General features: G+C 43.7%; 1 protein-coding gene across 1 annotated transcript in view; it reads right to left on the bottom strand.

Moving 5' to 3' along the window:
• myo16 (myosin XVI) overlaps positions 1 to 15,527 on the bottom strand; it is a 657,504-nt gene that overhangs the window by 215,032 nt on the left and 426,945 nt on the right. The window contains exon 21 of the mRNA XM_041198724.1: positions 5,619 to 5,691. Coding sequence (XP_041054658.1) covers positions 5,619 to 5,691 — 73 coding nt within the window. The remainder of the gene's footprint in view (positions 1 to 5,618; positions 5,692 to 15,527) is intronic.

Raw genomic sequence — 15,527 nt, 5'->3', positions numbered from 1 at the left:
TCCCTTCAGTACTTCCTCTCTCACTGTGCTTATTGTATCTAATATTTCACACTCCTCCTCTTTAACTAGAATGATGCACCATCCCTCTCCTTAGTGAAAACAGAGACAAAGTACTCATTAAGAACCCTGCCCACATCTTCTGCATCAACCCACAAGTTACCGTGTACATCTCTGATAGGCCCTACCATTTCCTTAGTTATTCTCTTGCTCTTGATGTACTGGTAAAACATCTTAGGATTTTCTTTTACTTTATCTACCAATATTTTTTCATATCCTCTCTTTGCTTTCCTAATTTCCATTTTTACTTCACCCCTGTACTTTCTACACTTCTCTCGGCTTCCTACAGTATTAAGTTTTTTGTGACTGTCACAAGATTTGTTTTTTTGCTTTATCTAGGCCTGTATGCTCCTAGATAACCAGGGGGCTCTAGATTTGGCAGTACCACCATTTTTCTTTGTGGGGACATGTTTACATTGCTCCCGTAGAATCTCGCCTTTGAATGCCTTCCACCGATTTGACACAGTTTTTCCTTTTAATAGCTGCATACAGTCCGCTTTCGCCAGCTCACCCCTCAGCTTTGTAAAATTTGTCTTCCCCCAATTTAGAACTTTTACTCCTGTTCTATCTTTTCTCCTTTTCCATAACGATGCTAAATCTAACTATATTATGGTCAGTATCTCCAAAACGGTCCCCCACTGATACTTCATCCACTTGCCCAGCTTCATTTCCTAAGACTAAATCTAGAATTGTGCCCCCTCTTGTTGAGCTTGTTATGTGCTGGCTAAAACAGTTCTCTAGAGCACAGTTCAAGAATTTTGCGCCGTCTGTGCCCTTCACACTGTTTGTATCCCAATTGATATTAGGATAGTTGAAGTCCCCAACAATTACTGCCTTATTGTTCTTGCATTCAGAAATGTGTCTACATATTTGCTCTTTTAACTCCACTCCACTATTTGGGGGTCTATAGTACACCCCCAGCAGTGTAGCTATCCCTTTTTTATTTCTGGGCTCAACCAATATGGCCTCATTCGATGCTTCATTTTCTTCCCCTGCATTAACTTTACTTTGGTTTAGATATGCAACTTCATTTTATCTGGCCTTGACTTAACTTGATTTCCCTATTGCTTGAGTTTCTTACTTAAATTTAAATAGCCCCTTCTTTTAAAAAGAATGTGTTTTTCTAATTCTCAGCTGTTTGATGACACTCCACAGCAGCAGTTTCGCACCAACCAATGAACTTATGTTTCTCTTCATTTAGCATATCATCCCTCCTCACAGATGTAATTGATTCTTTAACCAATAATGCTACACTCCCATCTTTTTTATCCCCCTCCCTATCCTGCCTATATCCGGGGATGTTGAGCTGCCATTTTTGCCCCTCCTTAAGTCAAGTTACTGTTACAGCAATGATAGCGTGCTGCCACGTATCTATCTGCCCTCAGCTCATTGGCTTTTTTTGCTATAATCCTTGCATAAACATATACACCTTTTAACACTGCCAAATTCCTGTGCAGTACAATTTTTAAGCTGCGCTCCTTCTGTTTTTCAAAGTCACTCACTAATTCTCCATCTCCTGTTCCCTGCTTTGAATTTGCCCTCAGGTTCCCATACCCCTGCCAATCTAGTTTAACCCCCCATCCACCCACAGCAGCACCAGCAAATCTCCCTGCAAGGATATTCATCCCAATACCATTCCGGTGTAGACTGTCTGGCTTGTGCAGGTCCCAACTTCTCCAGAACCTGTCCCACTGCCTCAGAAACCTGATGCCCTCCCTCCTACACTGGGGGGAGAATTTTCTCCCAGTCAGGCGAGCCGGTCGGGAGTAGGTGCGGAGCCGATTGCCACCTGCAATCGGCTGCGCGCCACCTTTTACGTGGGCGGGTCAATTAAGGCCTGCCCAGCATGACGCACGGAGCTGCCTCAGGGAGATTATGTTCAATGTGAAACTTTGAAAAAAAGAAAAATTAACATTATTCAGACATATGCCCTTATGTGACAGTGCCACATGAGCTGGGACATGTTTATGAATTTTCATGAAAATTTTTATTAATTAATAAACGCTTCATGAAACCTCATCCCACCCGTCAATGAGGCTTCATGAAAAACACGAAGGCCGCCTGGGCTCTTCACCTGCTCGCCAACCTTAAGGTTGGACGGGCAGCCCTGACAATTTGTTTAGTTGGTTGATTAATGGATTTAACAATCCTTTGACAGTTCAGTGGGCGCGCAGCCGACTCCGGTACGCGCCTGCCGAACGGAAGATCGGAATGACGTGTGGTGATGTCGGGGCGCATGCCTGACGTCACCACGAGTCATTTTACCCATCAGTGTGTAGGGCCCGTCTCTGAATGCTGAAGCGAAAACCCTGGCTCAGCTTTCCAGCCATGTGTTTAATCGCTCAATTCTCCTATTCCAATACTCACTTGCATGTGGGTCTGGGAGTTATCCTGAGATTACTGCTTTAGAGGTCTTGCTTTTCAATCTCCTTCCTAGCTCCCTAAAGTTTGCTTCCAGGACTTCATCCCCTTTTCTACCTAAGTCATTGGTACCAACATGGACCATGGCCTCTGGCTGATCACCCTCTCCCAGAAGAATGTCCTGCAGCCGCTCCGTGACATCCTTGACCATGGCACCAGGGAGGCAACATACCATCCTGGAGTCACATCTATAGCCACAGAAATGCCTGTCTGTTCCCCTAACTAATGAATCCCCTATTACTTTTGCGCTTCCTCTCTTCTTTCGCCCCTCCTGTACAGCATAGCTGCCTGTGGTGCCACAAACTTGGTTCTGACTGCACTCCTCCAAGGAACCAATGTCCTCACCAGTATCCAAAATGGAAACCTGATTGGTAAGTGGACTCCTACACCACCTACCTAATTTTCTTGGACTGCCTGGTGGTCACCTATTCCTTTCCTGCCTCTAAGGTCCTAAGTGGCGGTGTGACCACCTTTCTGAATGGGCTATCCACGTAGCTCTCAGCCTCATGGATGCAACACAGTGACTCCAGACACTGCTTGAGCTCCGAAACCCGGAGCTCAGGTTTCTGCAGCTGGTGAAACTTCCTACACATGTGGTTGTCGAGGACACAGGTTGCATCCACAACTGCCCACATATTACAAGGTACACATTCCACACAAATGAGTTGTCCTGCCATGGCTTCCATTTTCTTCCCCTGCATTAACTTTACTTTGATTTAGATATGCAACTTCATTTTATCTGGCCTTGACTTAACTTGATTTCCCTATTGCTTGAGTTTCTTACTTAAATGTAAATAGCCCCTTCTTTTAAAAACAATGTGTTTTTCTAATTCTAAGCTGTTTGATAACACTCCATAGCAGCAGTATCTCACCAACCAATGAACTTATGTTTCTCCTGTGATGTTAGGGGCTGGATTCTGCTAACTGCCTGGCTCAGGGTCCTCCTCTCGCATTCTCCTCTGGGTGCTGCTAACTGCCTCCTCTTGCACTCTCCTCTCCACTAGGTGCTGCCGACTGCCTGGCTTGGGGTCCTCCTCTCACACCTTTCTGTCCTCCAGGTGCTGCTGACTACCTGTTCCTGGGTCCTTCTCTTGCACTCATTAATAGTTGAGGCCCCAGCAGGGACTAGCCCCACTAGTTAGGTTGCCAACCTGAAAATGACCCATTTATCTTGACTTTCTGTTTCCTGTTAGTTGGCCAATCTCTATCCATGCTAGTATACCACCTTTTAAGTGGAACCTTATCAAGTGCCTTTTGGAAAACCAAATACACTACATCTACTAGTTCCTCTTTATCCACCCGGCATGTTACATTATCAAAGAATCTAAAATTTTGGCAAACATGATTTCTTTTTCACAGAACCAAGTTGACTCTGACTCTGTCCAAATGACAGATGTTAGACTAGCTGGCCTATAGTTCCACACTTTTTGTCTCCGTCCTTTCTTGAATAATTCATCCTTATCTTTTTGCCTCTTGAGTTTCTATTATTTTTAGGGATGCTTTCTGTATTTTCTATGCATATGTTCAAAACATACATTATTTTTTATTGGTTGAACTATCACAATAACAGACAAGAGCTGAGAATTAGCAAATACTTTCATACCTAATCCTAGTCAGCTTTAATAAATCTACTTTTGTTCCATTACAGGATTCCTGCCACTATTGCTGTGATGAATCCTGTTCATGGCAGCTGAGGAATTTCAATTCAGTTAACTGAGTAAAATCTAGAAAAAATTTCCAACTGTTGTAAAAAGTCACCTTGTTCATTAACATCCCTTAGGGAAGGAAATCTGCCATCTTTACCTGATCTAGACTAAATGTGACTCCAGATCCACAGCAAAACTGTTGACTCTTAAATGTCCTCTGAAATGGATTAGTAAGCAATTCAGAAACAAGAAAGTAAAAGAAGAATCAAACCAGATGGACCACCCAATGTCAAACTTGACACTGGAGACAGCAAACGCACAACCAACCCAATCAACCTTGCAAAATCCTCCTCAATTACATCAAGTGACATGTGCCATAATTGAGAGAGACTAGTCAAGAAACAGCTTGGCACTGTCATAGTCACAGATTCATACCTGCATGTGTCCATATTCTCCAAGAACACTGCATGGCCTACAGAAGTAGTAGCCAACACAGGCTGCCCCAGGGAAGCGAGATAAGTCTTGGTAGTGCTGCTGGATGCAGTAGTACGCAAATGAATTCCACACCCACTATGCTTAAATCTACAGTCCTTTCCTCCTTTCTGGATGTTTACTTCAACTGAACTGTGACAATGTGTAATCTCATGTCTTATTTGACCCCAGGCCTTAAATCCTAATCCACCCATAGTCAAGACTGCCTACGGCTACCATTGTACCATCACATGTTTCTATCCCTAATCACAACCATCAATGCGGAAACCTTGCCTGTCACCAATTTCTCCAATATCCTTCCCAGCTTCATTCTTCACTAACTTCAACTCATCCTAAACATGCCAGTCTGGAGCTTATCCTATAGTAATACTGTTCAACTCTTACTCTTGAATGCAATAAATTCACTGTACCCCAGAGTATTGACTTGAAAATCCTTGTTCACACTTTCCTCCATGGACTTGCCCTGCCCAACTCGTACTCTGCAACCTTCCCGAGCCCTTTGCTCTGTTTCACACTGATGGTCTATTGCATTGTAGTTTAATGCAAAACATTTTGTGTTGTTTGTATCTTTACGTGAACAACAATGTAACATTTTCAATAAAATTTAACTGACAATTCTTCTAACCAGGAAAATGGAATTAATGTCATTTTCACAAAGCAGCTGCAGTGCTGATAACTAGGAGATATATTGGAAAATACACATATTCATAGCCATCTAAATGTTGATTGAAGTAATTAGCCCCTTAACCATGCACAGTAATGAACTGAATGCTCATTTTATCTATGGTGGAAGTGGTTGACTTCCTCCTTCAGCTGGTCAATGATTATTGTAGATGGCTGTTATTTTGCCTCTTCATAGGGATGATTCATGCTCAAAGCATGTTTTCTACTGTGCTAAAACTGTGAGACTTCCATCAGATGCAATCCTAGTGTTCATTCACTGGCCATAACTCTGGGAAGTGTGTGTATACTGTTCTCACTCTATTCATAGGGGCTCCCCACCTGTTCATAAGCATTCTTCTGGAATTCTTCAAAACCAAAGATGTCCAATATCCCAATTTCAAGCATCGAGTTGCTGCAAACAGAAGAGAGCAGAGGTGATACATGAAAACACCATCCATTTATTGCAAATTAAGTGATGCCAATGTTGACAGCAGTGTCGGCCTCACACATTTGGCTAAGGTGATTTTTTTTTGTAAACAAATAAATAGAAAAGTTTTCCGATATACTGACAAAGGGAAATGTGAGCTATGTTTATGAAATTTTTAAAACACCTATTGAAACAAATTATTGTAATCTTGCTGCAACAACGACTAAAATCCATTACGTTTAACGCTCTAAGGCGTTCTTAATGCAATGACATGGGCCATGATTTTATTTGGCAGCATCCTACAAAAGGGGCAGCTCTTGCCTTGCCTGATTAAAAGTGGGGTAGGAGTTCTCCATTTGTTGATGACAGGGTAATTCTAATTGATTTGGTGCCTCAAGCACAGATAGTTTGCCTGTGGGACTAAACCCTATCAAAATTTAGGGGTTCTTTAGGGCCAGAATAGCAATGTTGTTAGGATGTTCCTGGTGTTTGAGATGTTGAAAAGAGCACCTCACTGTGATTCATAAAAACTATTTTTGTTCTTTTTGGTGCCATTCTGCACTATCAATTGCCCCATCTGACAGGATGGGTGGGCGGTTGACTTCCCCCTTCGCTTGATCAATGTTTCTTTGTAAGTGAGAATGTGCAAAGTTACGGGGATAGGGCAGGGGAGTGGGAGTAGGTGGAATGCTCTTTCAGAGAGTCAGTGCAGACTCGATGGGCTGATTGGCCTCCTTTCGCACTGTAAAGATACTGTGGTATTGTGAAGTGGGGCAAGGGGATGTTCATCCTGATGCAGTTAACCTCCTTCCAAATTGCTATTGCTAACCCCTTGGCCTTTGGTCAATAAATACCTGATACTAGCATGAAATTAGGAACGCTGTGGAATCATGAGAACGAAGCTAGTTTTTACTATTATGTAGTGCAGCACATCGGAATATTGTACCAGTTGCTGTGTAAAATGGACTCAGAGTCAATAGTTGGAGTCCTAGTTACCTGGGGCAATGTATAATTAAAACAGGTCACTCTTGAAAATTATAATATCACAACAATGGGAAATTATGACTGAGATCTACCTTTAATTTCACCAGCTAAACAAAGATATGGAACTGTTTAAAGAGGACCTTAAAAAAAACAACAAAAGCCACTGACCAAAAATGGTTGCCACAAGTCACCTGATGTCTGATATTATAAGTTGACCACTTTTCTTAGAGGTTCTTACAAGGATTGCATTGCAGACCTACCCTGACCTGTTGCATGGAATTTCACACCTGGGGGGTGATCAAGGTCCATTTCAAAGTGACTCTTGAAAAGAAGGGATTAAAAACGCAAAGTACTGGACTTTAATCAACTGTAATTCTGTCAAGACGATGGGAACTGCTAACCAGCCAGATACACAACAGACATTCAAAATACCCTGCGGATGACAAAATGAGCCCACTTCCTATTGGTTTCTACTATCTTGAAATGTGTCAAAGGTTTCTGCGATGAAAGATCAAAAATGTGATAACTTATTCTGCAACAATGACTACAAGACATGTTAATCGAATTCCTTGGAATATACAGATGATAGGCTTAAGAATTGGTTTGCTAAGCCACAAGCAGAGAGAGAAAAACAGTCATCTGGAAAAACTACTGAAGGGTGCAGTAAAGAATCTCTCCCTCTCTCTCTCTGAAGCGAAGAGTGTCTTCAGAAAGATGAGTTACCTGAATGTCAATTCACTCCAAGGGCTGATCCTTCCCCCCTGTTGGGGGGGTTGTGTGGGGGAGGGTGGGAACGAGCGCAAACCCGAACCCAATTGGCGCCCCCAATCGGGTCTGCACCGCCATTTTGCATGGGCAGGCCAATTAACCAATTAAGGCCCACCCAGCGTGACTCTCGCCTGGAAACGCTGAGCACTCCCTGTGTGAGCGGGAGGGGATTTCCTGAGTCTGGGCCTGTGCTCTTTTGCACATGGTGCCTCAGGGCGATCAGTTTGATATTTGAAAATTTAAATGAAGGGAGAAAAAAACTGTTAAAACATGTCCCCTCATGTGACAGTGTCAAATGAGCTGGGACATGTCAATGAATTCTTTGAATAATTTTTATTGAATTTTAAAACACTTCATGAAACCTCATCCTGCCCATGGATGAGGTTTCATGAAAAATGTGAAGGCCGCCTGGGCTCTTCGCCTGCCCACTAACCTTAAGGTTGGACGGGCAGCTCATTTAACTGTTTTAATTAGTTCTTAACAGACATTAATAGGCCTTTGACAGTTCAGCGGGCATGCAGCCGAGTCAGGATGCACGCCCAATGTCAGCGCACGTTGTTTTACGGGTCGGTGAGCGGGCCCCGCCCCCACTCACCGACCGGAAAATTCTGCCCCAGGATTTTAAAGGAAACGAGCCAATTTCAAACAGCCGCAAAGTTCAACAATCTATGCCTCAAGGACAAACAAATGAATTAATTGTACATTCTTTTAACTTATATTTGGACTCTAACTTTGCTTACTTCTGACATCTGTGTTTGTGTCGTTGCATCTTTTATTATTTTTTCTTGGATTTAGTAACTAATAAACTTATTCTTTCTTTGACACAAGAAAATTTAGTTTGATTGGCTCCTTACTAACAGCTAAATAGATTTGGATTGGAAAAGGCATTTACAGGGAAAAAAGAAGTTTTTTTAAAAAAAAACCTTTGTTGCAACCAACCGTGAAGGCTGAATAAAGAGGAGCCAGTTCTCTCCTCCACATCAGTTCATAACAAAATGCAGAGAGTTACAGATAAGGGAGGCCATTCAACCTGTCAAAGTTGATTGTCTGAAAACCTTACACCCCTCCAATTGCAGCTTCTTTCTTAAATGATTCAGAGGTTTTCCCTTCATTACTCTAACCATAAATGTATTTCATACATGATCACAATCTGTGTAGAAGCTGCTAATACTAGTTCTAAATTTTACTGGTTTGAGCCTGTGGTTTATTGTCCTGCTCTCACAAATTAATTTGAAGTAATATTCCAATTTTACCCTTCTCGTACCCTAAATCATTTTACATATTTATATATCATCATTACCTCTACAATGCTTTCTTTTGAGGCTGAAAAGCCCGTTTTTAATCAGTCCTTCCTCAAAAGGCAGACCGCTGGCACCATGGGTTAGTCTTGTGGCCCTTCTGTCTCCTCACTTTGTCTCAGCAACCAGAATTGTACACAGTACTCGAGCTACTTCAACATCGTTCTTGAGTATGTGCATTCCTCCCAATCTTAACCTAAACTACTCAGTGGAATGGGTTGGATTCAGAGTCACATGTCTGCACCACCCAATTTTATGTTTCTTTGATCGCACTGGGGGCTGCACCACTTGAGTGGTGCTGGGTTTAGGAACAGCGAAAGAATAGTCTTGTTCAAATACTTTTTGAAAGATTTTTTGTCATGTTTTTCCCCCTTGGCCTGAAGATCAAAGATTCAAAATAACATTCACAATATTTTACAAATCCATCCTAATCCACACAAAATTGAGCAGGTCTTTCACTTGTGGTGGACAGCAGAGAAATACTTAAGCTGCAGGAGAATCTCACTGAAATTTAGCAAATGGACAACTCACCCCTGCTAGAGGAGGGAGTGTTTAGAAGAAAAACTTGGTTAAGAACTGAAAGACGAACAGTAAAGGGAAACCGTAGGGTGACAGAGCCCTCAATAATCTAGTATTGAATTTGATTTTATACTATTCCAACTGTGTCTAGTTTTCTTGCTTGAAAAGTAACTGATCCAAAGTTTGAAATTTATAATAGCTGAGATGGGGCAGAGGATAATAATTGGTAAAAGTGCATTAGGCCATAGCATTGTACGCATCTGGATGGAGGTACTGGTGCACGTAAGTGAAGGTTTGATCAATGACTTTTCCCGTTTGGGCAAGAATAATTTCTGGATTTTGGCAAAGTGCTGCCCTGTACTTGGCAGAATATAAAATAAATCCTCCTTGAGTTAATTCATGGCTAGATCTTTCTGTTGAGCTGCATGCAATGATAATCTTGAAGATCCAGAAAGGGCTGCACTCTAATGCAGGATTTAATCTGCATGCATCAGTAATGCTGCTTCAAAATGCTTCTAGAATGTTCAATACCAATCCTGGTGGCTGATACATTTATGTGAACCTTTGATTAGCTGCTGTTGCTGTTTAGCTGTTGCAATAATGCCAAGAGCCAGGGCTGAAAGGCATCGGTCTTTGTCTTCCATCCAATCTGTTTTCTCTTTCAAAGAGGCCAGACACAGCAGCTTCAATTGAAATGGAGGGCCTATGTCTGCTGCCTGGCAAATAAGTGTTAACCTGTGCTGCTGTCAAACCATAAACCAATTGAATAGAAGCCTTTGAGGTTCATTTAGGTCATCAAAAAGCACCTGGATTAAAGGGAAACCTACAATGTGGAAAAATTGCAACATCTTCTCCTTCTGCTGCTGGTTTTCTATAGGGAACATGCTGAAGGTTTTGAAGATTGGTCTGCCTGTGATACCTGTAGAATGACTGAAATTAGCAATGTCTCCTGTGGTTGCTTGAAATGAGCCAAAGCCACTTGATTGCCACTGTCAGTGCCATCCCAATGGGAGAGGCAGTTTGTAGGTCAGATTACAGCAGAATGCACAGGGCTGATTTTCTGTGTACTGTGTACAGGGAGTATTCAGGTCCTGGATGCAATGCAGAGGATAAAGAGCAAATACTGTTCCAGATCCCTAAGCAAAGATATTACAGGTCTCTGCCAGTTTGCATTATCAAGGAGTTACAGAATTTCTCGCAGGTGAAGTAGGAGAGCTTGCACTTGGTTTTAGTTATTCAAATATCAGGCAAATCAGGCAGCAGTGATGGCATTCATATTAGAACCCTTTAGGCTGGCTATTGTTATGGAATCAGTAGCTTCAAAGCTTGTAATTTTTGGGATTGACCCTATTTGAAAAGGGAAACTGAAAATTGTTAGGAACTAGAGATAGTTTAAGCAAATTATATTTGTCTTCGTGGGTGTTGGGAATAAGTTTTAGCTTTAAGTTTAATTTGTGTTTCTGCATTGGTGTGTTAAGAAAGGGGGGAATTTGAGTTTTGGTTTCACTTTAAAAGTTGCCTGCAAGGCTGAAGACTTTATTTGTGTACCTTGCATTTTAATGAGGTTTTATGACTCTTGAAGTAGAAAACTGGGCTGTTGCCTAGCAACAGGGGACCCACAAACACAGGGAGGAACAGAACAGCAGTTTTGTGGTTCAGTTGAATCCTGGAGCCACGAGAAGCTGGACACGGCAGAGGGAACTTCAGAGAGCAGCTTTCTCAGAAGAACCAAAAGGTCCCAAAGCCAAGGGGTGGGACAGAAAGGAGGGGTCCCAAGAAGTCCTAGTCAAAGGAAAAGAACAGGATTTTAGAAAAAATCCTGTTAAATGAAGTTAAGAGTGAGGATCAGAGGAAGGCCCCAAGCTTAAAGGAAGAAAGTTGCAGAACGCAGACTTAATGCAAAATAGGCTTGCAAGAAGCCAGATGATTTGAGAAGACAGCTAAAGGCTGGTGACTCCTTACAATAGGAATGTGAAGCAGTGGTGTTCTATTGGCATGGCTGAGTATCTGAGAGAGATGCGTGGAAAGCAAAGTCTGAATGCATGTGATGATTCAGGGAAGAGGAACATCGGAAGATTGAGTTCAGTGACACTGGTTGGGCGGAGTTGATGAGAGATCCATCGCATCTGTTTGGGGTGACATCTGTCACTTGGTTTCAGAGTGACCACAAATCATCTATTGGTTTACATGGACTGTATACTTACTGTGAAGATGAGAGTACAAGATACTTTTGCAACTCGTATTATCCTTGCAAATCTGTATATATCTGTAAAGGTATAGTTGTGCGTGAAGGAGTACTGTACTATAGGTAATCTTGTCTAATAAATGTTTTATTCTTTTATTAAAAGTTCATCAGCTGACTCCTGTGACTCTGTTCAGCAGCAGTCCTCCACATTTCTAAGCAAAAAATAAAAGTTAGGATCTATCAAGTTGGGTTCTTACTTGTCCATTAGTACCATCAGCTGTGATCATATCAGAATGGAAACTGAGCCTTCCAGTTTCTAAGGAAACTAAGACTAAAACTGAGAGTGGAGACCAAAACTTCTGGGAAGTCTGAAGCTCAATTGAAACCATATAAAAGGACACAGAGCCATCAGAGCTTTGTTTATGATTCCAGTGGTGCAGTACAGGCAGACTGAGGGAGACAGAGGCTATATCCAGAAGCTAAGAATAGGCAAATGTACAGTTGCTGCAGCCATTTCTGTTACTTGAAGCAAATATTGGTGCATCTATGCCATCCAAACCACCGTAAGCAGAGTTGAGGAGTTTCTGAAGACATGCCATTTCTGGGGAAGACCATGCCTGTGGAATTCAGGTTGGTTGTGTGCTGCTGTCAGCTGGGGATCAGGCTAAATTCCAGAAGGAGAGGAGCTTAAATTCTGTGTGAGGAAGGTAGAGTTTTGAACGGCTTTGTGACTGAGATTGCAGACATAATGCTGACATATATGCTGAGTGGAAAAGGTTGCACTTAGATACATGAATAGGGGCCTGTGGGTTGGAAGCAACCTCCGGGCCAGAATGGGAAAGAATATCCTAGAGAGGGACATAAGTGAGTTTGGACCAGCAACGGAGGATGACGGAGTGAAGAAGTGCTTCAGTTTACATTGCTGACCTTGCAAAGACTGTCCTTGTCCCAGTCCAGGGAGGGTGAAGGCATGTCAGTCCAGTGTTAGTTGTGCTCAGCATGTTGTGTGCATGGCATGGTTGTTAAATCAGGAGCATCGGTCAAGGGGGCTTCTGGCTTAATACTGGGCCTTAGATGAGACGCTCTCAGTTAGGGTAGGCCACTGCAGTCTATAGATGGGAAAAAGGTAGTGATGGCACATTCAAAGGCCTCTTGAGGTAGGGGGGCAGGGTGTGGTGGGGGGGGGGTGGGAGGCAGATCTCTATATTTCACTGTGCAAAGGGCCTCAAGATGGGGAGGGGTAAGGTCCAAATGGGGCATAGGCACATCCTCCTCACTTGATTCTGGGGGGTTACACATGGATATCCACCACAATCACAATGGGTCAAGCATTGGAAGGGGTGGCCTGAGAGTTATGGGAGAGAGAGGAACTTGAACATTATGCTTCTCCAGCATCAAATCAGATGCTGACAACATTGTGCATTTATATTGCACCTTAACAACAGAAAACACCCCAAAGTACTACACAGAGAGATTGCCAAAATAATGTTTGACCTAAGGATCAGAGGGATTTCCACAATCTCACAGGAAGGGTTCAAGCTGGTCTGTGTAGTGAGGCATCAACACAACCATCTTGCAACCTGAAGCGATGGTGCAGCACAAAATTAAACTGAGGAAAAACTCTATTGGTGAGGGCTCTGATGGCCCTTTGGCAGAGTGGTGCACTGCACCAGGGGGCCGATTAAAGGCAGACCCAACTGCACTTTGCACTCCCAAATTATGGGAGATGCACAGCTGAGACATATTAGGAGCCTTTCAATGACAATGCAGAGAACCAGGAGAGTGAGGCAATGAAGCACATTCATGTGAGACTAATCCCGAATCATGGCACTAATCAGTCTCCTTGTACTAACCCCTTGTTCCAAGTGTGCCAACTGTCCACTGCAACAATTAGGTATAGATCAATTAGACGACTGGAGAAGCTGCATATGTGTCTTAAAAGCAGGAGCCTCAGCCACCAACGCCTTCCCAAATACTCTCCGTTCCTCAATGAACCTTAGACCTCGTGTATTCCAAAGAGTGTAGCATTAGCGTACAGTGAATGAGGATCCCAGGGCCTGGCCAAAGCAATCTCTTCGCAGTCGGTCATGTTGAGGGGAAGGGGATGGGGGTGGGCAGTGGTGGGATGGGGGTGCTGCTGGGGAGTGAGGGGTGGCAGGGTGGGGGTGGTGTGCAGAGGAGCTTCTTGAAACATATCTTGTGCTGGCCTGGATTTCAGTGGCAAATAGGTGCAGACACTAGAACCAAGCCCCTTGAACTCACAGTCACTCACTAGTCATTGAGAAAAATTGGACCTTAGGAGCATCATGCTTTCTCTCATTGCTGCGGCAGAGAGACCATCAGAAAGATGGATACTGGATTTATTGCTGCCTGCATAATCACAAACAAGTAGGAGAGAAGGCAGAGAAGGTTGCAACAATGACACCAGACTCGCCAAAGGGAGGAGCTCTACCCTGATGAGCAAGGCATAGGAGGACCCTCTTTGGATGCAGGGAATGAGGCTCACAGAAATGTTGTGCATAGGCGGCTCTCAGGACTGGGGGTGTACAGAATTTGCATGTCTTTCCTGCAGATGAATGAGAGGCAGCGCCACCAATGTGTCTGCATGTCCAGGGATCTGGTGGCTCACATCCGCCATATTATTCTGGAGTTGACGCTATAGGGACAGGGAGGACATCCATTGCCAGTGGCTCTGAAAGTCACTACCACTCTTAACTTCTACATGAGTAGCTCCTTCCAAGACTCCACTAGGGAACTCTGTGGGATCTCACTAGGTTTGACTCACAAGCACATGCAGCATACAGGAGGTGACACCCACACTTTTTGCCAAGGCCCACAATTAGGTTGACTTCACTAGAGGTCAAGAAAGTCAGGATGCCAGAGCACTGGGCTTTGCTGTGATTTCCAGATTCCCACAGATGCAGGGTGCCATCGACTGCACTCATGTGGCTGTAAAAACTTCTTGGAAACAGGCACTCCAAACAGAAAAGGCTTCCCTTGCTCAATGTGCAGCTGCTCCAAGACCACAAGAAACAATTCACGCAGGCCTGTGCAAGATACCCAGGAAGCTGCCACAACTCATACATCTTGAGTAGGTCGCAGATCCAGGGTATCTTCGAGGGACCACACTGAATCAAGGGTTGGCTCCTCATTGACAAAGAGTACCCACAAAAGGTTTGGCTGATGATACCTGTGCAGCAAACACAAAATCTGGCTGAAAGTACAATGCTGCTTATACTGCTATCCAAACATTGGTGAAGTACACCACTGGCATCTTGAAGGCGCGATTCCAGTGCCATCACCGATCTGATGGAGAACTTCAGTGAACACCCCAAAAAGACTCTCAGATCGTTGCGCCTCGGTGCACGCTGCACAACCTGGCGCAGCAAAGGGGTGAGGGCTTGCCAGATGCCGACATGGAGGAGCTACGAGGCAGGCGTGCACATGAGGCCCTCACAGCCACCAGATTCCAAGAGGATGATGAGCAGTTGTAGTGAGTATCAACTTGGACAAGTGCCCTCCATCTTGGGCCCACATGAACACTAGTGTTGCTGTCCCTCTCATTTTAACCATACACTTCAATCTGAGAGTGAATACTTACACATTTGGCTAAACATTGTCCTGAATCTTTTAAGGGTGAGGAAGCCTCAGGAACATGTGTCCTTGCTGAGCTAAGGTGCTAAATGGAGGAGGACATCCTGGTATCAAATGTCAGAAATTACTGCCTCTTCTAGCATCTCTCCATCATCGCAGTCATTACAGCAGCCTGGTAGAGGCAGGAGCTGCTCTACAACCATCAGTGGGCTCGTACTTTAAGCCTTCAGTTGGACAAAGCTCCTCAAGAGATCCATCTCCACCAATGGGACAACACATTCTGTGTCACCTTGATGGTGACACTGATAGGCACACTTGGGTCAAGACTTCCAAGGATGTTGCACATATCTTCATCCATTTCGGCATCATTTAATCACCTGTGTCACCTTCTTCTCCATCACAATGATATCCAACACTCTCAGTTAGCGATGCAGGCCTGCCTTCATCCCGACCTTTCCATGGATGTGGATCGC

Source organism: Carcharodon carcharias, chromosome 11 (assembly GCF_017639515.1).
Source record: "Carcharodon carcharias isolate sCarCar2 chromosome 11, sCarCar2.pri, whole genome shotgun sequence".
NCBI classification, from domain to species: Eukaryota; Metazoa; Chordata; class Chondrichthyes; order Lamniformes; family Lamnidae; genus Carcharodon; species Carcharodon carcharias.
The sequence above is the reverse complement of the archived record's forward strand: the minus strand, read 5'-3'. Positions and strand labels throughout refer to the sequence as shown.